Source organism: Sarcophilus harrisii, chromosome 3 (assembly GCF_902635505.1).
Source record: "Sarcophilus harrisii chromosome 3, mSarHar1.11, whole genome shotgun sequence".
NCBI classification, from domain to species: domain Eukaryota; kingdom Metazoa; phylum Chordata; class Mammalia; order Dasyuromorphia; family Dasyuridae; genus Sarcophilus; species Sarcophilus harrisii.
The window spans coordinates 389,321,850-389,348,464 of NC_045428.1; the positions used below are offsets into that span (position 1 = coordinate 389,321,850).

The 26,615-nt window shown below is 31.6% G+C and overlaps 1 protein-coding gene across 6 annotated transcripts in view; it reads right to left on the bottom strand.

The window, feature by feature from the left end:
- Positions 1 to 767: 767 nt before the first annotated feature.
- ITPRID2 (ITPR interacting domain containing 2) overlaps positions 768 to 26,615 on the bottom strand; it is a 44,857-nt gene continuing 19,009 nt past the window's right edge. For 2 of the 6 annotated variants that reach the window (XM_023499323.2, XM_003764021.4), the window contains exons 9-18: positions 24,849 to 24,921; positions 23,632 to 23,723; positions 16,423 to 17,619; positions 15,251 to 15,331; positions 15,005 to 15,132; positions 14,509 to 14,659; positions 11,644 to 11,709; positions 10,506 to 10,967; positions 3,123 to 3,246; positions 768 to 1,970 (exon numbers count right to left, since the gene is read on the bottom strand). In XM_023499323.2, coding sequence (XP_023355091.1) covers positions 3,142 to 3,246; positions 10,506 to 10,967; positions 11,644 to 11,709; positions 14,509 to 14,659; positions 15,005 to 15,132; positions 15,251 to 15,331; positions 16,423 to 17,619; positions 23,632 to 23,723; positions 24,849 to 24,921 — 2,355 coding nt within the window. In that variant the 3' untranslated portion in view covers positions 768 to 1,970; positions 3,123 to 3,141. Of the gene's footprint in view, positions 1,971 to 3,122; positions 3,247 to 10,505; positions 10,968 to 11,643; positions 11,710 to 12,407; positions 12,559 to 14,508; positions 14,660 to 15,004; positions 15,133 to 15,250; positions 15,332 to 16,422; positions 17,620 to 23,631; positions 23,724 to 24,848; positions 24,922 to 26,615 lie in introns of those variants that run through there. The other 4 variants (XM_012544861.3, XM_012544862.3, XR_004233072.1 and 1 more) reach the window with 4 other exon arrangements.

Consider the following 26,615-nt stretch of genomic DNA (forward strand, 5'->3'; position numbering starts at 1 on the left):
TATCTGTGTGTAGGTTAGGGAGAAATGGTAAATTAAAAGTAAGCATTTAAGCTCTTTCAAAGTTCTATGGCTGTTAGTAAGCTACTTAAATTTATATTATAAAGCCCTGGGTGCAGAATGGCTCATACTCTTTGAGTTATTTTTGTCAATTGTCAATTTTCTTTATTATGAGAGGATAGGCTGAGAAAAAACTATGTGAAAAGAAACATCCGTAAAACAAATATGTGTGTGTGTGTGTGTGTGTGTGTGTGTGTGTGTGTGTGTGTAGTACATTTTTGGAATATTCTAGAATCAAAAATTGAGAAGTTGAACAACCTAAAAAAAAAAAAATAAATCCTGAGTATTTCTTTCTAACTGTGATAATAGGCTGCATTTTTTTTTTTTTTTTTTTTTGCTGAGATAATTGGGGTTAAGTGACTTATCAAGGGTCACACAGCCAGGAAGTGTTAAGTGTCTGACACCAGATTTGAACTAAGATCCTCCTGACCTCAGAGCTGGTGCTCTATCCACTGCATCGCCTAGCTATCCCAACAGGCTTCTAAGAGAAGAATTATTTAGCTTAGACAGTTATTATCAGAGATAGATGAGTTGGATGAACCCTAAAAAATCAATGTGTGGTGTTCCCTCTAAGGTGAGGATCTTCCTAAACTTTGATTTAAAAAAATATTCTGCTTTGCAGAAGAGTAGATTATATATAATCAGGAAATTATCTCTCACAACTAACCTAAATTCATAGTTATAATTTTAGGAGAACAAATAACAAAAAATTAGGTAAAATAAATATTTTATTGTTTTAATTTTTTTTTAAAGAAATCAGCCTGTGTGATAATCCAAACATTTATAAACCTTTTAGATATATTTTTAAAAAGAATATTATCATCTTGGCTATTTTTTTAATTAAGAATTTAAACAAAAAAATTAATAGAAGTTGGAAGTTATAAACACAGGAGAATTCCAACAAATGTTCACATGCTACTTTACACATCTATTTGACCACATACCAAACCAAACAGTAGCCCCGCCCCTTTTTATTTCATTATTCCCCCCACTGGAACATGTTTTTGGTGGTTAAAGACTGAAATAAAATCATTTGTGGGGCAGAAAATAAAAAAATAAAAAAAACTTAATTACTTTCATTTTTCCACAAAATAATTTTTTCTCCATCCATTTCTATTTCATGTCACCAGATTCATTATTTTAACAACATTGATTTATTTTGTTTCAAACAAAAGGAAACTTTTCTTAACATAATACAATACCATGGCCAATGCAAAAAAAAAAAAAATGCATAGTGTTGAAAATAAGGCACATTTTAAAAAAGAATACATGTAAGCATAATAAAATTAGGTTTAATTGTTTTGTGCAGAGATAAGGCTTACAGTGTAAGAACTTTAAGTAGTTTTAGGTTATTTCATTAATTCTAAACATACTGTTACTGGTAACTTCCCCAAGATTTCATAGCAATTTTTACAAAAGAATATCTTCTTTTCTTGGGAGTGGCAATAAGTAACAGCAGTGGAAAAAAATCATTGGTTGTTTCAAGCTCTCAAAATGAATCAGTTATTGCACAGTAAATACCTCACAGAGGTCAGTGTTTTAAGAAGCTAGACAAAAGAAATATGTTATTTATAAGTCTGCTAAGTCTGGAAGTCTTCAAGTTTGAAAATATAATTCTACACAGGAAACAAATGGAAAATAGACATACAAATAAATATTAGGTTTTTTTTTTTTTAAATTGCCAGAGTCTTGATAGTTTAGAAAAGCCGTATTTCTACAAAGTGCCTAAATTTCTATGGATGGTTAAAAAAATAAAAGATATGCATAGAAGAATAACATTGTACATTGTATACAGTAGCCCATCTCAGCAGCAATAGTGTCTCTTGAAGTACAAGTAAAAGATAACTTGACACCTCCACCAGTGTACACCATCATAATTCTAAAAGTTCATAGTTAATCTGGTCCACATCAACCTTTGGGAGGAATGGGGGAGAGGAAGAAGGGGAAGAGAGATTATTACTATTTTTCTCAAATACTATTATTTAAAAAAATCATTAACCACTGGGAAAATTATTCTTTTCTAATATTATTGCTCTGAGCCCAAAGATTTTAATACCTATGAATAATTAATTAGTTATAATCACTTTATTATTGTGATATGGTTTCTAAAAACATTATGATCTAAAACATCATCTAAATATAGGACAGCAGCATATTTATTTTTGTCAAAATAGTAATCCTTCTGATTTTCTATAAGTTACTATTCTTTTTAAACTGTCATTAGAAAGACTTTTTTTCATAGATGTTATCAGTGACTGTATGAAAAATGTGTGAGAACTGTCCCTCATAAGTTTCAAATTGCCCACAATTTCTATGACATAGTAACTAAATCCTAGTAAATTGCCTGAGGCATACAGTGATCAAAAGATTTATCCAGGATCAGAGGGTGAGCAAATGTGAGAGGTGGGATTTGAAAACAGGTCTTGCTGATTCCAAGCCCACTACTCTTTTCAAAAATCCTAACTCGGCCTCTATCAAATTGTATTCCAATAGGATATGTGCCTGTTTGGGGGGGAAAGTGAAGTGGGATGAAGGAGCCAAATTTGCTAGCGTCATATTTTTCTACACTGTCAACAGTACAATGGAAAAAAAAAAATGTTTTTATCAATAAACTATTAAATGTCCATATATGCTTTAGAATAAATTGTTTTTGATAAATTCAGATATATCTGGATATAAATGCAGAAGACAGGGTCCTAAGGAAACTGTAATTGAAAAAAGACATTAAAAAAGTAATGTTTGATTCTCCAAATAAGCTTCAGAAGTCAAATTCTATTGTAGCACAATTATCACACCATTCCATTAGAGCCTAAAATGTAAAGGCCATTCATTTCAAGGAATAAGTCAACATGACAAAATTATGTACAATAAAAGAATTTGGTCAGTCTCTTTTAGTTTGTTATTAGGGTTAATTTGCAAAAGCTTCCAGATAATTTGTTACCTGTTATTGTTAGATAAAAAGGAATAAAAATTTCCTACAAATATCTCAATTACTAAGAAAATAACTGCTTGCTATTGCTTTAATTTGAATTGAGGTTTCTATGTAGGAAATTTAGAAAACTTACCTATAATATCCATTCATGGCTATTTATTTTGTCTAGAACTAGCAGTCCTACTTGAGGAAGATACTGCTGCTAAAAGTCCACTGACAATTTCACGTCTGATTTCCCCAGCAATAGATTCTTTAATCTAAAATGATAAAGAAAGCATGTGGGAATGATTAAAGACAGTTCAATTTTAAATTACCTTTAAAGACTAGGAACTATAACATTCACTTAACTGTTACAGTTTATTAAACAATGTAAAAAGCACATGTAGGATCTCTTTTCATTCACAGTACATATCAGGAACCAACATAAAATACAAACATTGAATAAGGTCGCAAATACAAGTTTTGTATTATGGAAATATTTTATCTAGTATGTATTAGTAAAGAAAACAGATTCTCTTACCATGAAATTTCATTTGAAACTGTTAAAAAGTAAGAATAGATAAACAAAAGATCAAAAATTTCTAATTTTTTGAGTAAGGTTCTTTTAGTCACTTTAAAAAAAATTATATATTCAAAAGATCAAGTAAATATTTAAAAGCTCTTGGAAATTAAAATTGAAATTTGACTCTCACCCGGGTTTTAAAAGGTAACTTATACTAGAAACTAATCTATGGTATTCTCCCAAAGCCTACTCCAAACTTTCTCTTAAGCAAAGGATCTCTACTTAATATCTTACTGAGAAAATAGAGGCAATTCTTCATGAATTCCCTCTACACTCTGCTTTCCCATTCTCTTTACAATTTTTCTTTCAAAGTTCAGTCCTCCTATTTTGTGCCCTTTATTCTAGTTCCTTTGAGACCATGTCTCTTTAATAACTTTACCTTACCCATCCCTTCCCCCCCCCAAAAAAAAAAAAAAAAAAAACTTTTGACTCTGCAATCCCTTAAGCTATCATCATATTATTCCTTCTCCCTTTCACAAACAAATGCCCAGGAAAAGATCTATCTGTATTCATTGCATCTGCCTTATCTTCTAAACATTTTTCAGTTCACTTCAGATGGCTTCCACTATTGGGAATAAAACTTTTCAAGTTTATTAGTGATCTCTTAAATATAAAATATCCCATGGACTTTTTTCAATTTTCACTTATCCCAACCTCTGAAGCAACATTAACATTTCTTATCACCACTTTCTCTCTTCTGAATCCTGCCTTTTAGAGGTCTGATTATCTTCTTAAAGTAAAAAGAAGGGAATAAATATTTAACACAGAGCCTAGTGCTGTAGGCACTGTGCTAAGTGTATCCACAAATCCTAGTAATTCTCTTCTGCTGAATTATCATTCACATACTGTCCTCAACCATCTATCACCTCTTGTCAGCAGGAGTAGCCCTGAGTTCTATCCCCTTCCCTATACTCTCTTCTGATGAGTTCATCAGTCCCATGTGGTCTTTCAAATCTACAAAGCCAATCCCATTCCCTCTTCAAGCTGCAGACATATTTCCACATAAATATTCCACAAGCATCTTAAATTTAGATATGAACAAAAGACGCCTAATTATCTTTTCCTCCAAATTGACTCCTTTTCCAAAATATTCTATTTCTCGACCCAGGACAATTCCATCCTTCCAGTTGCTCAGGTTCAAAATCCTGTTATCTTTTATTCTTCACTTTTTCTCATCTCATTTGAAGGCTTGTCCATTCTATCCCCACAACAAAGGATCATACATGTATATTTGGAAAGGGCCTTAAATGTCATCTAGTTCAATCCTTCCTTTTCTAAATAAGGAATCTGAGGCTCAAAAAAGTAAAATAATCTACCTCATCCACCCATTTCTCTCTATTAAAACTGCAAGTTTGAACACTAATTACATTTAATACTAATGTATGGACTATTTTTTCTGCCATTAGTTTCTTTTCCCCTCCAATTCATGCTCCACATAACTGCCAAATTGATGTTCCTAAAGGAAAGGGTCAAAAAGTTACCTTGCTCAAAAAGTTTCAATGGCTTTCCATTACTTTAACTTAAAATATGAACTCCTCTGTTTGGCATTTAATGCTCTTCTCAATCTGGCTCCAGCTTATTTTTCTAGGTCAAACTGGCCTATCTACATTCTATCTTCTATCTCTGTGCTCCTACATAATTGTCTCCCATAGCTAGAATACTTTCTCCTGACCTTTGCTTCTTAGAATTCTTATCTCTCAAGGCTCACCGCCAGCCACTTCTTAAGAGAGATCTTTGCTGATCCACCTGGTTGGTGCTGCTTCCCTCACTGAAATAATTTTGTATTTACTTATATACATGTTTTTTCACTTGGAAGAATTTAAGATCCTTAAGAACAGGAATTGATTTGTAGAAATTATAGTAGGCATTTCATACATGCTAATTCAACTGAACTAAATGTGATGATAATAATCAAATCAACCAAGTGATTAGAATATAAAAAAAGCACTAGATTATTCTACAAAATCAATTAGTTTATAGAAAGAAAAGGATACAACATAATAATATCTTTATTTTTCTTTAGGTGAATGTCAATAGCTTTTGTCAGGATACATCAAGGACTATGAAAAATAAATTAACAGAATAAATTAATCTACTTTCATATTTTTCTTAAGGTAGCTTGTGTCCCTTTGTGGCTTATAATGTTCATAGCTATATACATAAAATAACAAATAATTGATAAATAGCTACTATTAATAGTAAAATGACATAAATGTAATATTTGTTCCTAATGAAAATAAAATACTTAAAAGGGAAATTGTTCTTTAGCATAATTCATTGGAAAAATTCCTTGCATACTCTAATAATAAAATCTAAAAATACCAGAGATAAATTTTAGGAAATTCATTTTATTATATTTTATCCACAATTTCTTTTTTTTCCCTTCAAGGTACCACAGAGATGCTATTTTTATTCTTGGTAGAGTACACCTAAGAAAAACAACAGTTTCATCAGTGTTTCCTTCTTCAGATGTTCAGACACTGGGTATACTTAGCCAACCCTTTCTTTGCAATTATATAGCATTACCTCCAAATAAACCTATTATAAAGTTTTAAATGGGCACTTCTTAAAATAAACTGATAATGCCTTCCCAAGTCATTACTTAAAATATTCTTCACTAGCTTTTAAAAATTCTACTTTCTATGTTTTCCTGTTAGCCCCATCCATTTCCTAAAACATTCCTAAATATATCCTGAACACATTTTAATTGAAAAATATCAAGAAATGATATTTCATTTATCTCTATCATGTCAAATAGCTACATTACAGAAATTCAGAAAAACCTACTAATTATTGATGTTTATTAAAGAAATAATCAATTTACATTGAAACTTTGCAATTTTTATTCCCTTTCTTATTCTTAAACTTTAAGTAGTAATGAGGATCTTGTAACAAGAATAAGAACATTTCAGAATAAATGTTTTTAATGAATGGTGTTAGATATAACTATAGTAAAGAATAGAATTCTTTACTTAGCCACAAGATACAAAACAAAGAAAATGGGAGTAAAATTTCTATGAAAATTATCTCTATCACCATCTCAATGCCAAGTCATTTATAATCTTTACTATTTTTCAATATTAATGAACATTTTACTAGTCAATCAACAAGCATTTCCTGAGCACTTACAGTAAATTCTATACCATCCTTGTACTAAAAGGGATTCCATTTACAAAGCTCTATTATAATAAACAAATGCTTCTTGCTTAAAAAAGAAGAAACCTTCAAAGGAAAGGAATAATACTGCAATAACAACTACACTCCCAGAAATGAGAAAGTATAATTATAACACCCTACAGAATAGTTTAAAATTCTTGATAAATGAATTAAAAGGAAAATGAGTAGTGAAATAGATTCTTAAAGAATTCAGTGAGACAAATAAGAGAATGAAAAAAAAAAGGGGAAAACTTTTTAAAGATCCAAATTGAGTGTAAAGCATAGAGAAACTATGCTAATCTCTTCCAAAGCTTTAATTTTGTCTTGCATGACAATGCCAAAACTTATTTGATATTATTTGAAGGTAATGTTATAAGGGTATATAATTGAGACAGTTTGTAAAGAGAAATAGAGTAGCACACTAATAAATAGAAGATCTCAAAGTCAGGAATTAATCAATCATGCCAGACATTGTAACTTTCAACACTGAAAATTGAAAGAAAAAACAAAAATGTTTCTTGCTGCTCTAATGGGAAAGACACCAAGTATATATAACTGGAGTCCTTCCTCTGAAGCACATACTGACTGTGTAACTGAGCAAGTCACTGTTTTCTCAGTCCTTCAAGGCAATTCTCTAAGAGCATACACTGCAAAACAGTGGCTGATTTGCACTGGTTGAGAGAGGTTATTACTCACTCTGAATTCCCATTACCAATGGTCTGAATATTCCCCTTTTCCTTTCCTTTTCCTCCTCAAAAAAAAAAAAAAAAAAAAAAAAAAAAAAGGATTTGGGCTATTTCAATGAAAAAACATGAAATAAACTAAGTGTTTAATCAGAAATGATACTGCTATAATGGACTGACCCTGAAAATGCAATTTTCTTAATAAGTGGTTTATCTTTACTCAAATTCAAGAAATTGAGTACCTGTTGTGTATAGGGTATGTTATAAAGTATACCACTATATTAAACAACATATGGTCCCTGTTCTTAAGAAACTAACAAATCTAGTAAATATAGGGGACATAAGAGTGGTGTGAAAAAAAAGACCAGAATACATGTTAAGGAGAAAGACTAAATCAAAATGCTAAAGTCAGTAGATCTTAAATAGTCAAAAATAAGTTTAAAAAAAAAAAGATTGGTACTGATTTTATCTCAAATTGCATAAAGGATAGAAAATAAATGATCTAGAAAAACTGATAAGCAAGGATATGATCTCATTGTTTTACCCAATGAACTGGAGGTATTGGAGAGCCTTATTTCAATTAGAGCAAAAGAACGAAGGAAAAGATAGAGAGGATATAAGAGTGTTTTTTCAAAATAAAAGGGTTAAACAAGGCATTAAATTAAAAAAAAAAAAGAGGAAAAAACAAACACAGCTATTGGGATAAAATAGAAGAAGACAGAATGTTTCACACAAAGTAAGAACAGAAAAAGGTTCCTGATCCTTTTTTAGTTACTTTTTCTTCTGAAACTTTGGAAAGAAAAAAAAAAAAGATATGTGGGAGTGGGGGTAGTGATAAAAAGTAAATCTTGGAGTCAGAAATACCATAGGTTCATCAATTTCTTTCTATATGAGATGACTACAGCAAATCACTTAACATTTCGGTGTCCTAGAAAAATCTCTAAAAAACTAATTACAGGTATCATATTACTCTTCATTGATGAAAAGTTTCAACACGAAGTTCAACATAATAATGAAATCACAGATCTTTAGCCATGACAAAAAATAAATAAATAAAAACAACTGATCTGTATATCTGTTAAATATCTCTCCCTCTAATCCCTGTTAAAAATAAAAGTTCTTTGAGAGTAAGGATTGCTTTTCATTTTATCTTTGTATTCCCAATGTCTTTCGTAGAGCTATTCAATAAGTGTTTAAAGTGAATTGAATCACTATAAGCTATGGACCAAATTTTGGGAGGGAAAAAAATGTTGATGTTAAAGGCATTACTTTACTAGAATTCAGTGTTAGTAACAAAACACAGCTTTCTTGATAGCCTTGTTCAGTCACTAGACCTTTACCTGCTTTTTTTTTTTTCCTTTTCTGTAGTTTATGTGACCTTATGTTGTGAAATAAGAAGCTAGACTGCCTTAGGATATGTTTAGATAGATTATAATGTACATGAACAATGGCCTATAACTGTTTACTTCTATTAAAAAATACAAAGTTACTTACCAGAATAGCTGAATATGTTTCCACAGAAATTAATTCAACATTGTTAAATGTCAAATACTGAACAAGTGGTTGCATTGTTCTAGAGAGTTCTTCCTTGCCTCAGGAATATTGATGTTTTGGTTTATTGCTTTTAAGTTTTTTTTTTTTCCCCAACAACAACTTGGTCAATATAATTTTAAATAGCAGGATTTTTTTTTAGCTTAGGTTTACTGTAATTTCTTTGTGATATGAAAAAGGCAAATTGTAAGAATCCTTTGTTTCCTTTGTTTCAAGTTCAGAGTTCTGGCCCATAATAGCAAATTTTCCTCACGGGAAGATTATTGGAATTGAATGATCCATAACTGTGTAAGTAATGGGGTTTTTTCCCTTCAAATCCATCATAACATGACACAATCTTCACCAAAAAAAAATTCTACTTAGCCTGATTATTTCCTGACTTAGGATATATACCTGATTGCTATCAAAATGGATTTTATTATCTCAGAAATCAGATGTTTTCCCCCCCCTTTCAGAGGAGGTCAGTACTGCCTAAAAAGAGAACACTAGATTACTCTGAATGCCATAGGGTATAAGGTTTATAGAGGTACTTCATATGAACTTATCACTGAACTGTTTCTGTCTGTGTTTACATTACCTTTCCCATCACACTTCAGTAAAATTGAGTCTTGTCCTTTATTAACTTGATGTATTCCAATAATAACAGTATCCTGTTATTCTCTACTGCCAACATTCCTTAATCTTCTATTCCAATTCCTATATCCCTTAAAATACATCATTATTCAGATTATCTGGGTAAAACCTCTTTTTTTCTACTTTTTGCATGTGAAACATCCTGCCTTCTTCCATTTTATCCAATAGATGTTTGTTCTTTTTAAAATTTCTTTTTATAATGCCTTGTTTAACCCTTCTTTTATCGTGAGCAATTTCTACATTGTGCTGGAAGTTTATCTCTGGAACCATACTATATTGTACTTTCAATGTTCATGAACTTTTCCCCTATTATAGATTTGGTTTAACAGATTCAAATCAACAAACAGGCATTTGTTAAGTTCCAAATACATGCTAAGCACTGTATTAGGTACTGCGGGTAAAAGACAAAATATTAAATAGTCCTTGCCTCAAGGAGGTTACATTCTTTTTAGGGATACAACACAGGAGCTGGGAAATATGGAAAAGTTTCCTACAGAAAGTAATATTTAAGATGAGTCTTTAAGGATATAAAGAATTCTAAGAAGTGTAAGGAAAGTGGCAATACATCATATATAGGCAAAGGAAAATGAATGCAAAGGCATAGAAACTGCAAATAAGAATTGTATAAGAAATAGGGGGAAAAGCAATTTGGTTAGCCCAAAGGATGAAGAAAAGAGAATAATGTATAAGTCTTAAAAAGTAGGCTGGAAGGTAGGAAGGCTTTAAAAGTGAGAGGAGTTTACTTTATCCAAGAGGCAAAAGGAAGTCACTCGGATGATTGAAGGATCTCTTATTTACTATAAAACAGTGCTAAAAGATCTTCTGAAAGTCTCAGGGAGTCATGAGTATTTCTTAAATCAGTCAGGTCTAAACAAAATCTCTAACCCTTACAATTTGCCCATTTAAAGCAATTAAAATATTCTTTACTTACCTCTCGTATGACTTGCTGTAATTCATCATGCTCTACATTTTTTTGACTTTCCTCAGAAGCTGGTAGCACTGGCACATTTTCAAGTTTTTGTTCCATTTCAGATTTAGGTTCCACAGACTCTGTAGCTTCCTCAGCTACTCCAATTTCCTCAGAATTTTCAGGAGCTGGAGGGGTCTGCACTGAGCCCATTCTAGAAGGAGCAGTTGGTGTTAAGGCCACAGAAGCTCGAAATACCTTCTTGCTTGGCAAATGAGTCTTGGCCTTGTTAGCTGAATCAGTAGAGATTACTCCAGTTTTCCGATTTGCACGAGAGGGACCAGAACACACAGAGGAAGAATCTGATGTGGCTTGGGAGAAAACAGATTCTGAACTTTCTGCAGGAGGAATTTCAAAACCCAATTCTCCAAGCCCTAGCCCCAATTCAGACTTCAAATATGACTGCTCTTGCATCAGTTCAGTGACCTAGAAAATCAAAGAATGAGTTACTGTATTCTCTCCTTAAGAGAAAGGAAAACAATGATGCCAACCTAAAGAAACAAGTTCTCAGCAAGTGCTATGATATATGATATATACAGATAGCACTTCATTAATTTAGTCATCATAAATATTGTCTTTCTTATATGAACAAAACAAATTTATTTTGCAAAATATGACAAAAATATTAAAAGTGAATAATGAAATGCAAAGTTTTATTGTAACTTTATAATTAAGGCATCCTGAAAGCTTACTGCTGAAAACTGATTATTTAAAAATCTTCACAAAATGATTTCAAGTACTTTAAAGAACTTCAAAAGGAAAAGTAGAATATAATTCAAGGCCTCAAAATCTTTCTGAATTTTATTACTGTTAAAAGATAAAGTACCGACCTGAGAACACAAATTCTTTAAAAGGTATGTTAGATGCTTTTGATAATTTATTTTATTCTTTGAGTCACAAAGAGAAATCACTATTGTTAACTAAACAACCTTCTAAAGAACCAAAGCTATACAGGACTTTCAGAAATGTAAAATTTATATTCCAGGCAATTTTCTCAACTTCCCTAATATAGTACATCTACACTAGGAAACACCTATGTTTATGAAATGCCATTATCTTATATCATTCCCTTCCCCCATAATTTAAAAGTAGAAAGTCTTACTGGTTCCATTACATTCAATGGAGAAGGGCATGACAAATTATCAGCACTTCTACTTCCATACATTCCCTAGAAGAGTCAAAGAAAAAAAATTAAATGCACATATCCTATACACCACTAAAAGGAACTAGTTAAATACTATCTGGAGAAGCCCATATATGTAACAGAAGTCACTTTCAGTTTCATGGAGGTTAGAATAGGAGTGACTTTTATTTAATACCTATTATTCAAGTGAAACTATAACATAACCAATTTGATTCTATTTTATCATAGATATGTACGTAATTTCTTAAGTAATGCTGATATTACTTTAAGACAACTCAAAAGAGAACCAAAAAAAAATTATGGATGTTAGGCAATATTAACAGTTCTAATCCAGTATTTTTCTGCTCTATTCAGTTTTAATACATTGCTAATTAATATAATATAGTCATAATAATCATTTACTTTGGCACAACACACAGAAGTACATTATGGTTGTTGGAAAGAGGGAACCTATGTAAAGATTCAAATTTCATAGAGATATTCAGAAATATGGACAGAAATAGCAACAGTAAGAAAATAAAGTCCATTTCTTTTATGACTCTTTTTTTCTGCATTCCTCTCTTGCAAGTGTTTAGCCTAAAACTTCAATTGTTTAGAATCTGGCACATAGGCAAAATAAAGGAAAACAAATTGATTATCTGTAAAAATAGAGAGTCAATGTTTTATGAAAGGTAACTTAGATAAAATGATAAAATTTTCTTGTCATTTTTCTAAATTTAAACCTTGACTTTTCACTGACAGGTGACGGTGAGACATTTTTCCAGCCTAAGACAACTTAGGATGTTGACAGGAGAGGTCTGCAACAACAGGGAATGGGCCAGCTCAGAATATACAAAGCAGTGGAGGCAGCAGCAGCATCAGTAGCAGTGGACCCTGGAGGCAGTAGAGACAGCAGCAGTTAGCAGTTTTGAGAATTCTAAGCCAGGAAATGATAAGAGGATCAGACTAGTCAGAAAGAGATTACAGGGAGATCCTTTGCTGATACTAGGTGCAGCTGGTGACTGGCAACTCTATTGCCCACAAGCAGTTCTAGGTCCCAGTTCCAGGGCAGAAAGGAATACTTGTGGGTCAGTCAGAAGGCAGCAAGGGCCCTGTTCTAAGTGCCAAGGCAAGAGAGAAGAAACCAACACTTGTGGTTGCAGGAGAGCAGGACCCCTTCCTGAGTAAAGACCAGAACAGTGACCATAATTCTCCCCAGATCACACAATCTCACTTGATAAATGAAATTTATCTTAGCCAATAGGAAACTAAAAGGGAAATGGGACAAGAAAAATGGGGGATGAAAAAAGGAAGATTCAAAGAGGCAGTGATCAGAAACAAAATAGACTTTTGCAGAGGGACACAATAAAAAGAAAAAGATGAACAGAAAAATATAGAATACAGGGGAATATATTTAGTATTGATATCACACTGTGAATGTAAATGCCATGAGTTCATCTATAAATTGGAAGAAGATAGCAGAATGGTTTAGAAACTAGAATCCAACAATATGTTGTTTACAAGAGATACACTTGAAAAATAAAGACATACAAGTTAAATAAAGGCCTAGAGCAGAATTTATTATGTTTCAACTTAAATAAAAAAGGCAGGAGTGGAGTCATGATCTCAGCCAAAGCAAAAGCAAAAAAAAAAAAAAAAAAAAAAAAAAAAAAAAAAAAAAAAAAAAAGACCTAATTAAATGAGATAATCAGGGAAACTACATTTTGCTAAAATGTACCACAGTCATATCAAAAACTTTTACATTAAATTTCTTTGATAAGGTCTCATTTTTCAAATGTATATGGGAAACTGAGTTAAAAGTATAAAAATAAGAGCTATACCTCAATTGATAAATAATGAATGGATATGAACAGGTAGTTTTCAGAAGAAATTAGAAGTGTCCATAGTCATGAAAAAATGCTCGAAGTCACAACTGATTAGAGGAATGCAATTTAAAACATCTCTGAGGGTAGTACCTCTCACACCCATCAGAAATGACACATGTGGGAGAGGAAGAGTTTGGAAAAATAGGCACACTAATAAACTGTTGGAACTGTGAACTGATCCAAACATGTTGAAGAACAATTTATAACCACACTCAAATGGCAATAAAACTGTGCTTTATATATAAATATATATTTATAGTCTATCTTTTTGTGGTGGCTAATATTTGGAAACTAAAAGGATGCCTATCAATTAGGGAATGCCTGAACAAGTTGTGGCATATGATTGTGTTAGGGCTTTACTGTGCTGTAAGAAATAATGAGGAGGGTGGTTTCAGAAAATATGAACTAATGCAAATTGAAGTGAGAAGCTCTGGGAGAACATTGTGCACAACTGTAAGAGTTATCAACTGTGGAAAGACTTGGCTACTATGATCAATACAATAATCCAAGATAATTCCAAAGGACTCACAATGAAAAAGGTGTTATCCAACTCCAGAGAGAGAACTGATGAATTCTTGAGTGCAAACTGAAATACTATTTTTTTGTCTTTTTTTTTTTTTTTGGGCAAAATGGCTAATATGGAAATGTTTTGTATGACTTCACATGCATAACTGATACACTGCTTGCCTTCTCAGTGGATGGGAGAGTGGTGGGAAGGAGGAGGAGAATTAGGAACTCAAAATTTTAATAAGAAAAGAATGTTAAATTTTTTTTTAAATAGAACAAATGAAGCTTTTAAACAACTAAACTTTGATAACTTACTTCCTACACTCTATTAAGCAAATTATGATTCAAGAATACAAGTTTCTTCACTATCGGAAATTATTTCAATTAAGTCTCTCCTATAAAACAAAAAGAAAACTCATTTGAAGATATATAATCACTTTGTAATACACACCATGAGTGTTGGAGAACGATAAGGAGAAGTGACATGCAAAGTACGAAGCTGCTCTTCCAGACCAAGTAAACGTTCTTCCAGCTGTAGTTCTAGCTCCTGAAGTTCCATTCTGACCGAATTCCTCAAACTCTGAAGCTGATCAACTTCATATCTAACATTTTTACACATGGAAAAGTATGAATGAAAAGTAGGTTTCAGCATTATAACAATAAAGTGGTAACTAGCAACCACTTACAGTGGATCTAAAAATTCTAAGTTCCACAAAGAATCATAGTTGGAAAAAACTAAATGCTTTCTTCACTTTCTCACTTACAACAAAATGAAACAAACAAAAAAAAACATCTAACATAAAAAACAGAGATGTTTAGTTTCTTTTCACCCAGGAAATGAAATATAGCTTGCTTAAGCAAAATAAGCAAACAGCTTAAATCATTTTGGCAATCATTTTTACAACAAAAAATTAAGTGAATAAAAAAAGACAATATAGTCTTTTTACCTCTCTTCTTCAGTCATATGCTGGTAAACCATAGTTTGTTGACGTAACATCGCCAGTTCCAAATCCATCATTTGTGTTCTGAATAAATTCAGACTTCGCCTCATTACTTGTAGTTCCTGAAAAGTATTCTGAAATAAAACTGTTTTGCTATAATATTTTGATTTACATTTCACTTCCAAACTATATAAAATACACTATAATACAATATTTTTACAAATTCAGAATAATGTAAAGTTATAAACTTACTTCATAAAGAGGTAGAATAGATGATCTCTGAGTAGCATATGGGGTGGAAGTAGCAAGATCATGCCCTCTCATCACTGGATACTACACAAAGTAAAATAATTCATGTAAATCTAAATACCTTTATCTCCAAATACTTCAAAACAACTCTAAGGGATTATGAATAAAGGCAAAAGTTTGAGAAATACATTATCTTATTCCAATTTTGCTTTGTTATAGTAATTTAAAATTTTCAAATATGTAACTCAAAACTATAGAAAAAATTATGGATGCTTATCATGGTTTCAATTTGCAAACCACTTAGCTAACTGCAAAGCACTTTACTCAATAATTCTGAGTTTGGTAATACAATATTCATTATCCCATATTATAGTCAGGAAAAACAAATGGCATCTTAAGACAGTAGCTATCCATTTTTTCAATCTCCTTTCAAGGACTAACAATAATATCCCACACTATACTGTTCCTCCAGTCTCAAATTCTCCCTTATAATCCATGTTCTACACAAGTATTAAATTGATATTCCTAAAGCACATATCTGACTATGTCATTCCTCTGTTCATGAAACCTCAATGGCTCCCTACCGCTTCTATTATAAAATACAAACTCCTCTCTTTGATATTTAAAGTCCTTCATAATCTGGCTCCAGATATGTCTGGATTTCACCTTACTCGCCTTCATCTATTCTGTATTCCAAAAAAATCTATGGTTTTCATATACAAGTTTTGGATCTATGTTCACGCTATCTTCTACTACCCATGTCATTTCATAGTTCCCTCAAAAGCACAGCTCAAATCGTATCTCAAACAAGAGGTCTTTCCTGCTCCTCCAAGTGGTTACTTGTGTCCTTCCCTGAAATTATTTTGCATTTATTTGTGCAAATGTTGATTTCTCCCCTAAAGAAAGTAAGAGCCTTAAGTCACTGGCTCTCTTGTTTTTGTCTTTTTACCCCAAGTAGTATCTAGGTATTTGTTGTAATTATCCAGTAAGTATCCAGTTGTAATTATGTAGTAGGTATTTGTTGAATTATCCATTACTGGATAATTACTTACTGGATAGCTAAGTATGTTTTGTAGTATTTAAAATATTATGTAAATCCTATCATGCAAGTACAAATAAGATCTAAGACAACAAATTTTTAAGAATTCAAACTTAAAATAAACTTTTTTTTTTACCTGAGAAAGATTCTGCAGTGAATTTCTGATATCATGTAGTACTCTCCGCAACTGCATTTCAATGGCAGAAGGAGGATTCACAGAACATGAACGATATGAATAGTTACTAAGTCTGTGTGAATATGGGCAAACCAAAGGAGGGCCTATGGCACAACAGGAGGCACCTGACATATTTGGAACACTGTGAGTACTAAGTGTTCTCATGTGTTCACATAGAGGCCTTTCTTGCCAGTCAGAATGGACAGAATGAAGTGAACAGGTAGATTGTGAGATTGGGGCTGGGATATACAAATGATTACAAGTCCTACTATGATTTGATTCCTCCATCAGCTTGTTGATCTCACACTGTGAAGTTTCCTTTTTCACAGATGGAGAAATGAAGAGAGTAGATTTAACTAGAGAGTGGCTATCTTGTTCAATTATCTCATTTTCTAATTCCTGTTCCTCTTCAGGTGTATATTTAAAGGTGAAAGAAGGTGGACTACACCTACTCTCTTTTCCTGGAGATAATCGGACATTTACAGAAGACACAACCGTTACAGGACTCAATAAGGTGGTAGGTAAAGACTGAGATCTTCTTAGGGGATACCCAGACTTTGCAAATAGGTACCTTTGTTTTAACAAATCTTTGGATTTTATCAAGCTACGTCCTACTCTGGGATCAGAAAGATTACAGACTTTCATTTGAGCCCTTTGTAAAGCCACATTAACTCTATCAATTGAAGAAGGAGAGCCAATATTTTTTTCAGAGCTCAGATGATCATATTTGCCCTCAATAGAAGCCAGTGATTTAAGAATGTGGTGTGTTGTGTACTGGGTAAATTCATAGTCATTATTTTTATCTACATCACTTTCAGCACTTGCTGCCCGCAGTAAGGTAAGTGACTCTCCTGGAGGTAAATCATCTTCACTTTCAATAACATGACCACCTTGATTAGGGACAATCTGTTTACTTCCTTTACTCTGTATATTCTCACATATCAGGAGGTTCTGATTATCTAACTTTATCTCTTCAACAGTTGTTTCAATCTTTTCTTTCCTTTCTCGGAGATGCATGAGAGATTCTTCCTCAGAGTCATTAAAGTAAGGCTGGTCTTTTGCAGATGGTGTTATAAGGTCTTCACCAAGTGATGTAACTGTTGTCTCACTATCACAGCTATCAGCACTGCTTCCCATAGCTTGCAAAGGTTCATGAACCTGTGAAAAGAATATAAGGAGAGTAGATGTTAAGCAAATATAAAACCAACCATGGACAGACAGGGAGTTTTTTATATTAACTCTACTAATATATTAGAAAATTAAAGCAATGTGATATAGTAGCGAAAACACTGGATTTTAAACCAGAAGATTTGAGGTCAACTATGAAAAGTCCTTCTAATTCTTAAATCCTCAGTTTCCTCATCTGCACATCATAAAAGTTCATTTGCTCTTCAAGGTAACTTCTAGCTATAGTTTTAATAAATCCCACATTCACAATTTGACAGTGAAAAAAATGATCCCTGTGCCTTCCATTTGTAGCATAACTGAACCCTTCTATATGTATTGTCTCCTACGATTAGAATGTGAAAGCAGCAACTTATCTGGCTCTTCTATTTATATCCTTAATGCTTAACATATTTAACTTATGCCTGGAAGAAATTCCCTATTATGTCATGAAGTCATGAAAAAAAAAGATACAACAGCAGTTGCAGTACAGATTTAATCTGAATAGATTCCTAATTTAAGTCCTTATAGAAATGAATACTAGCTGTGCTTTACAATCCACCATAGTTTTTACCTTAAAAATTTTTTTTAATTTGGTTCCATAAAGTGTCACTAAAAAGTAGCTAAGTTTACACATGAAGATGATAAAACGTACTCTGTACTAACTTCATAAAAATTTACTTTGACCCAGAAAGAACAGAAATTAGCATAGATGCTTGCTCAAGTTACAAAGATTTCATTTCTAATGTGAAATCTGCAAAAGTGAAGAATAAAGCAAATCTTAGTTTCAAATATTTTCATTAATTCTCTCCATTTTGGTTTCTTGTCATAACTTTGAAAAGAGTGACTCATTGTAGCTTAAAAAAACAAAAATCATGATACTAGATGACATAAAGTTACCAATATTAAGAAATTTTATATTTCTAATTTTATAACAATTATTACAATTTACAATTACAACAAATTATAACAATCTTTTACTTTTTCAATGTACTTATATTTTACATGTCTATATATATTTTAACATTTGAGGACAACAAATCAACTGAAAGAGATAAAATAAGTTTTCCCCAAAATTGGATATATCCTAAATTAACCTAAAATTAGAATTGATAGGTACAAAATGTTTGAAACTTAAAATTATAAAGATTTTACAATATATAATGAAGTAATAGTAAATCATAATGCAAAAGCGCTATGTTCTGAGAAATTATATAATAAAATTAGTATGTTTGAATAAAAGACTAAATACAACCTTTAAACAAGGAAAAAAAGAAATTCAATATTAAAGATATTAATAAAATTCATTACTAGGGATGAGACTCATATGAAGAAAACTTTTAAAAAGCAAAAAGATACTTTCCAGTACATATGCAAGATTACTCTATGCAGAGGATTCACAGATCTGTACAAGTAATCCTACCTAGTCTTACTTCTGAGTCTCACTATACTGCCTACCAAACATTTCCACATAGATTCTTAATTCAAAATTTTCAAAACAAATCATATTGTATTTTTCTTTATATTTCATGTCCTTATATTACACACACACACACACACACACACACACACACACACATGCATACATGCCTGGTGTTCCTAAAGTTTTAATGCAGTTTTAAGCTAAAAGCTTAAAACTGCTCTAAGAGTTTTGGGACTCCTTGTATATTTGTATGTTGTCTTTCTCATTAGAATGTGGGCAGTTTTGGATTGTTTCATTCTTTGTATTTGTATCCCTGGGGCCTACCACAGTGCCTGGTACATAGAAAACAGTTTACTAAAGCTTGTTAACTGAATATAAGAAGTTGACATTAATATAGCATTTTACGATTTATGAAATGCTTTCCATTTATAATCTTATTTGACCCTAACAATAGCTCTTAAAAAAACCAGTAAAAGTAATGGATAAATGAATTATCTGCATTTTGCAGATGAAGATATATGTTAAATATATAATCAAAATACTTCAGGAGGTAGATGGAAAACTGGAATGGTCAGAAGCACAGAGGTGGGCATCAGTATAAAGGATAACAAATTTGCTTAGTGGAGAATTTGTGTGGTGAGTTAATTTGGAGTAGTGACAAAATATGAGATAGGAAAGTACAGAAAACATTGGAGAGTTATGAAGAAATAGCAGAGTTTTGTTACTTTAAACATTAGTTACTATAGTTTTGTTGTTTGTTTTTACTTAGAAAAGCACAACTGAAATAATGTATGAAACAGATTGTTAGAAATAACTATACAATGGATTGAAAAGTAAGCTAAAGGTAAGGAATATATGGAAATGAAGAACTCTAAATAAAAAAAAATACATATTCAGAGACTACATAATTGCCAATTCTGATACATTAAGGATTAAAAATCAGCTATTTCAAATCTATCCAATTTCTGCTATTCTGTAGCATAGCTATATAAGTACAGCACTAAAAGTGAGAGATACAAGGTAGGAAAATCACATATAGCCTGTACTCTCAAAGAATTCACTATTTGGGGGTGGGAGGATGTAACATGATACAAAGGAAAATAAGGCAAAATTTAAGAAGAAATCTAGGTAGTAGATATGAGAGGGGGATCACTTTTGACTGGGAATCTCTGAAGAGTAGAAGGTTGAAATTAGGGAGAGTTCCAAAGGGATTCTTAACTTAGGGCTCATGAACTTGATTTTTTTTTCTTTTTTTCAAAATACATTTCCATATTATTAATGTTATAAAAGGAGAATCAGAACAAAAGGGAAAATCACAAGAAAGAAAAAAAAAATAATGCAGTAAAAATAGTATGCTTCAATGAATTTGGACTCCATAGCTCTTTCTCTGAATGTAGATGGCATTTCTCATCACAAGTATTTTGGAATTGTCTTTAGATCACCACGTAGCTGAGAAGAACTAAGAATAATATAGTTGATTATCCACACAGTTACAATGTTCTTTTGGTTCTGCTCACTTCACTCAGCATTAATACATGTAATTTTTTTTCCAGATTTTTCAGAAATTTGCCTGTTCATCATTTCTTACAGCACAATAATATTCCATTACATTCATGTATCACCATTTCTTCAGCCATTCCCCAATTAATGGAGATCCCTAAATTTCCAATTTTTTTGCCACCATAAAAAGAACTGCTATAAATAATTTTGTATATCTGGGTCCTTTATCCTATATCCTGGTTTCCTTTTTAAAAATCTTTTTGGGATATAGACTCAGTAGTGGTATTACTGGATCAAAGGGTATGCAGAGTTTTACAGCCCTTTAGGTAGTAGTTCCAAATTGTTCTCCAGAATGGTTGGTCTCAATTTCAACTCCACCAATAGTGCATCAGTATTCCAGTTTTTCCACATTCCCCCTCCAAAATTTATATTCTTTTTCTGTCATACTAGCCAATCTGATAGAGATGAAGTGGTACTTCAAGTTTGTTTTAATTTGTATTTCTCTAATCAACAGTGATTTAGAGCATTTTTAAAAATATAACTATAGATGCCTGTGATATTTTGATCTGAGGATTGCCCGTTCGTATCCTTTCACCATTTATCAATTAGGGAATGACTTGTGTTCTTAGAAATTTGACTCAGTTCTCTATATGTTTTAAAAATAAGGCCTTTATCAGAAACACTGGCTGTAAATTTTTTTTCCTCAGATTTCTGCCTCCTTTCTAATCTTGGCTGCATTTTTTTTTTTTTTTGGTGCAAAAACTTTCTAACTGTATGTAATAAAAATTATCTATTTTGCATTTCATAAGTATCTCTATAGATTGTTTGGTCATAAATTCCTCCCTTCTCCAAAAATCTGACAGGTAAACTATTCCTTGTTCTCTTAATTTGTTTATAGCATTTTGACATAACTTTTGATACAGGATGTGAGATGCTGGTCTTTGTCTAGTTTCTGCCACACCGTTTTCTAATTTTCCCATAAGTTTTTGTCAAATAGTGAGTTCTTATTCCAGAATTTGTAGTCTCTGAATTTCTTGAACAATAGATTGCTATAGTCATTTACTACTGTGTCTTTTGTACCTAACCTATTCCACATTTGCTCCATTTTAACTAGTACTAAATGGTTTAAATGATTGCTGCATTATAATGCAGTTTTAGATCTGCTATGACCAGGATACTTTCATTTGTACTTTTCTTCCATCAATTGCCTTGATATTCTTGACCTTCTTGAACTTGAATTTTTTTAATCTTGCACATTTCCAATTAGTAATGCTGTGAAAGACAACATAGAAAATCCCCCCAAAAAATGGAAAAAAATAAAGAATAGTATGCTTTGATTTGCATTTCTGTAGAAATGGATAGCATTTTTCATCTACGTCCTTCAAAATTGTCTTAGATCTTTGAATTTAAGAACAACCTAGTCATTCACAGTTGATCATTATACACCCTTGTTGTCACTGGTGCACAATGTTTTCCTGGTTCTGCTTATTTCACTTTGCATCAGTTCACGTAATTCTTTCCAAGTTTTTCTGAAACAACTATACTTGTAATTTTTATAGCACAATAGCATTCCATCAAAATCATACATCACAACTTGTTCAAACATTTCCCAATTGACAAGCATGCCCTCAATTTTCAGTTGTCACCACAAAAAGAACTGTTATAGATATTTTTGTATACAGAGGTTGTTCTTTTCCATTGTTTTTGGTTTATTTCTTTGATATACAGATTTAATAGTCTTATTGCTGAGTCAAAGAGTATACAAAGTTTTATAACACACTGGCCATGAATTTGATTAAAAATACTTTGATAACTATATTCTATATAATTGTTTTCCTTTGCAATTCTTGCATTCTGAGAAGGGGTATGTACATTAGCTGTTTCAGACAGCCGAAGATGTCACTGGAATAAAAAAGTTAAGAACCCCTATCCTAAAAAGAACTAAACTGCTTAAGGTCATATAAAGCAATAGTAAAACCCTGATCCAAACTTTTACCTACATCTTAGTCTTTAAGATTCAGCACGCATTCAGGCTTCTTCCTTTGCTTATATATGAATCAACTTCCTTTTCCAATCCATCTTATACTTAACTATTTCTAAAAGCATTTCTCAAACATTTTCAATTATGCTTTTCCAGGTAAATATTCTACAGTAACTAATGTTTAAGGTAACAAAATGCATTTCAATTATTTGTTTCTCAGTGCTCCAATATTTTCTGTATCTTCCCATGTCATCTTTTGTCATTATAATTTCTAATTAATTTGCAACAAGGATTCTCTATAATTCCAATTAAACAATCTTATTTTCCATCCTTTATACACATGCCATCTATGTTTCTGTTCATTCCATTTTTCTATTTATTTTCTCTCTGCCAACAGCCCTCTCTCTAAATATATGGCTCAAAACTCAACTGAGGAAGGTTTACCTAACACATTCCATCCCAATCTGGCCATTCTTTAATATTTCCCCTTCCCTGCTGATCCTAATTATGCCCAAAGTTTATTTTAGTGTTATCACCAAACTAACTGTTTCACTAATTATTTTGAAGATTAAGCTTTTAAACGTATACATACTACATACTTCTAAACAGGCCATAAGTTTCATGAAAAAAGATAACCTTTTTAATGAACATTTCCAGTCTCCTATCACAGAAAATAGTGCAACATTTAGCACCCAAAATATAGTGTCTAATGTGTGTTGCTGAGGATCTGAGATGATTCATTAAAAACAACAACAAACCCACTATCAATACTCAAAAACACAATTAGGATATGAAACATAGTACAAAATATACAACTGAATTTTAGCAGGTAAACTATTGAAATAATCTTGCTTTCTGGAAGTTCCAAAATGGAAAGGTCTTATAAAGTTCAGTCAGAAAGTTTAAATAATAAGCAAAATAGGAATTGTTTTAAAATGAAAACATTGAGTCAGTTTGTAGATGGGTGGATAAATTTATCTTAATAACAGAAGGAAAGTTATTGGATATGGAACCAGGCTGTAAGTAGAAAAATTATAGTGGCATATTTTGTTTAAAACTAAGAAGTGTAACATGATAACCACTGCATTTATAAACATCTTACCTGAAGGTGATTAAGTGAAAGGCAATCTGTAGAAGAATCTTCAGCAAAACCACTGCTGTCAGAATGTTGACTTGCACTACGCAATAGCTGATCTATCAAAAACAAAATTGTCTATGAAAATCTTTAAAATTCAGACATTCTTATGGAAATGATTTTGATATTAATATCATTGTACATTAAGTTTGCTTTTGAGGCACATAAAATATCATTTTTAAAAGTTAAAATTGATCTAGATTTTCTACTGAATATTAAATCTTAGGGTCCACATATTATATTAAATTTTTAATTTTTGATGTAAGTCAAATATTTTTAAACATTAATGTTAAAAATGAGCTTTATGTTGATTTACATTCTTCAGGCAGAATGAACTGAAATGAAAAGTAATTCTAAAGTACATACAAAAAAGAACATCCTTAGATAATAAGTATATTAAAGCTCTTGATGAACCATAAAAACTTTTATCAATAAAGGCAAAGAAAGATGAACAGTACTTGGATTTGTAGAAAGGTCTGAATAAATCTTAACACAGTGAAAATTGGTTGGTAAATTATGCATAAAGATTTTTAAAAAAGAGATTCCTACCTCTTTATTTCAGCCACTTCCTTTTCTCCAAGTATCAATATCTTTTGAGGTTTAAAATGAACTGACGATTTTGCTTTAGCTACATTTTAAAAAGCAAATGCAATAGGACCCAATCAAAGGTACTTTATAATGAGCTAATGATTTATAAATAGAGAAAGGAGAAAGGCTATAATACCAATCACTTTGTAACAGTGGCTCTAAAAGATCTTAACCAAGTTAATTAACTACTGGCTGTTTGTTAGGTAAGGCTCCATATTTTCTAAAAACAGAGCCCTGCTTTTTTTTTTTTTTTTTAAATAAAATTAGAAGTGCATAATACTACTTTATTTTCAAGTTCCAAAAATGCACATTGTAATTAATGAATAGCCTTACCATTCTGATCTCTACTTTGTATAGTGGTAAAATGTTAACATCTAACCAGAACACAGAAATAAGTATGACATAAAAGAGGAGCTTAAGAATTTCATTATGTCTTTTAAGCAATAATGTAACATGTACACATTAGTTCTTGATTTTCATCTTATATTTTTTTGTATATGTATTCCTGATGCTGATAGATAAAATTCTACTTCCAAATCAGATGACATTTCTCTGGTGGAAGCCCCAATGAACAAATAGCTATAATGTCTGATTACCTCTTTTTAATTTGGTAAGACCCAGCTGGCAAGTGGCTGAAACATGTGGGGTTTCTCCCTCTGTACTTTGAACCTATGGAAGAGATACAAATCATTAAGTGTCAGAATGTTCTAAGGCAAATAATGAGAATAGATGCTTGAAAGCAACAGTACCCAAATTAATTTAACTAAAAATAAGTCCAATAATATTTATGGTTGATTATCTTGTGCTTGAGAGAGAAACCTGTGAAAATGAAATCACAAATCCCATTCATCAAAGTGTCAAAGTTGTTATATTTTAAAAGAGATAAAACAAAGTTCATCCTTCTAGTTCCTTGAATCTCTGACAATTCAATTTAATAATTAAACAATTATCCAGTTAGTAACTAAAAGCAAAATAGTTTCTAGTGTCACAAAGTTATCAAATAAAAATAACTGAAAATGTAAGAGTATTTGATAATAAAAATCAGTATTAAATAGAATACAGAATTCTATAACAGAGTCTTTAAAAGAAGACTTCTATGAAGCAGAAGCAACTCTAGGGAAGGGAAGAAACACTAAGTATCTGCTAATTGTCAATCACCACATTAAGTGTTTTAACAAGTATTATCGCCTAACAATTCTCAGAAATACGTTATCATCATCATCTCTATTTAATTGCTGAGAAAACTGAGGCAGATAACAGTTATATGTTTTGCCCAGAGTCATAAAGCCAATAAGCGTCTGAAGCTGGGCTTTGAACTTAGCTCTTTCTAACTCCAAGCCTAGTGCTCTATCCAGTGTGCCACTTAGTTGCCTAGGCAAAAATGTTATCAGAAGCAGCATCCTTATTTTGCCCCTAATCTCCTTTTCTGGGAGTACCCAGTTTAAAATGAAGCATGGCATATATGGGTTCTAGGTAAAGTGTGGAAAACAGTAACTCTACCCTTACTGTCCATTCCAAGTTTATTGGGACTTGATTTATCATAAATTTGAAAAATTATACATCATAAAGACTAGAATATTCTAGCAGCAGATGAAAATATTTATTAAAAAAAGGAATTGTTCTTTTTAAAGTCTCATTAAATCCATTTCTGTGGCATTACAATTTAGGGTCAGCTTAAACATCTGGAGAATATAAAATGCTTTAAATTATCAGCAAATGTCATTTGGTTCCAGCTCTTTCTTCACACAAGAAACCTGTAGAGAAAGAGTTCTTCTAGTATAATTAGATGGATATCCTATCAAACCAATGATCTTGTACATATGTATGCAAGTACTGTCAGGTACCCCTCTCCAAGTAAAAATCATCTACTGCTTCAATTCTTGCCTAAGGATTTTCTATTACTCAACAAATGCCAAAAAGATAAAAAATTTGTCAAAACAATAAGGCAGGTAGCTAAAGTAAAAAAGGTGACAAAATAAGGTTAAATTTCTTCTCTTTTGAAAATAACATTTGACGCTCTCTCTCCAACAATACACTATGAAAACTTTTAACAATATAAACCTTAAAAGATACATATAGTTATTTAATATTATACTTTGATATTTTGAGATACAAGAAAAGGAAGATATCATTAAGAAAGTAAAAAATGCATCATTTGAATATATGTAATTAAAATTTTTGTTACTGTAAGGTTTTAAAAACTACAAATCTACTTGGAAAATAGACTTAAATCTTTTTCTTATTTATAAAATCAAATATCTTTAAAATAGAGTATTAATTTTCATAACGATTTCAATACTAATTTCTTTATTTGAGGAATTTCAATGGCTCTATCCTGTAAAATTGAACTTGAAATAAAACAG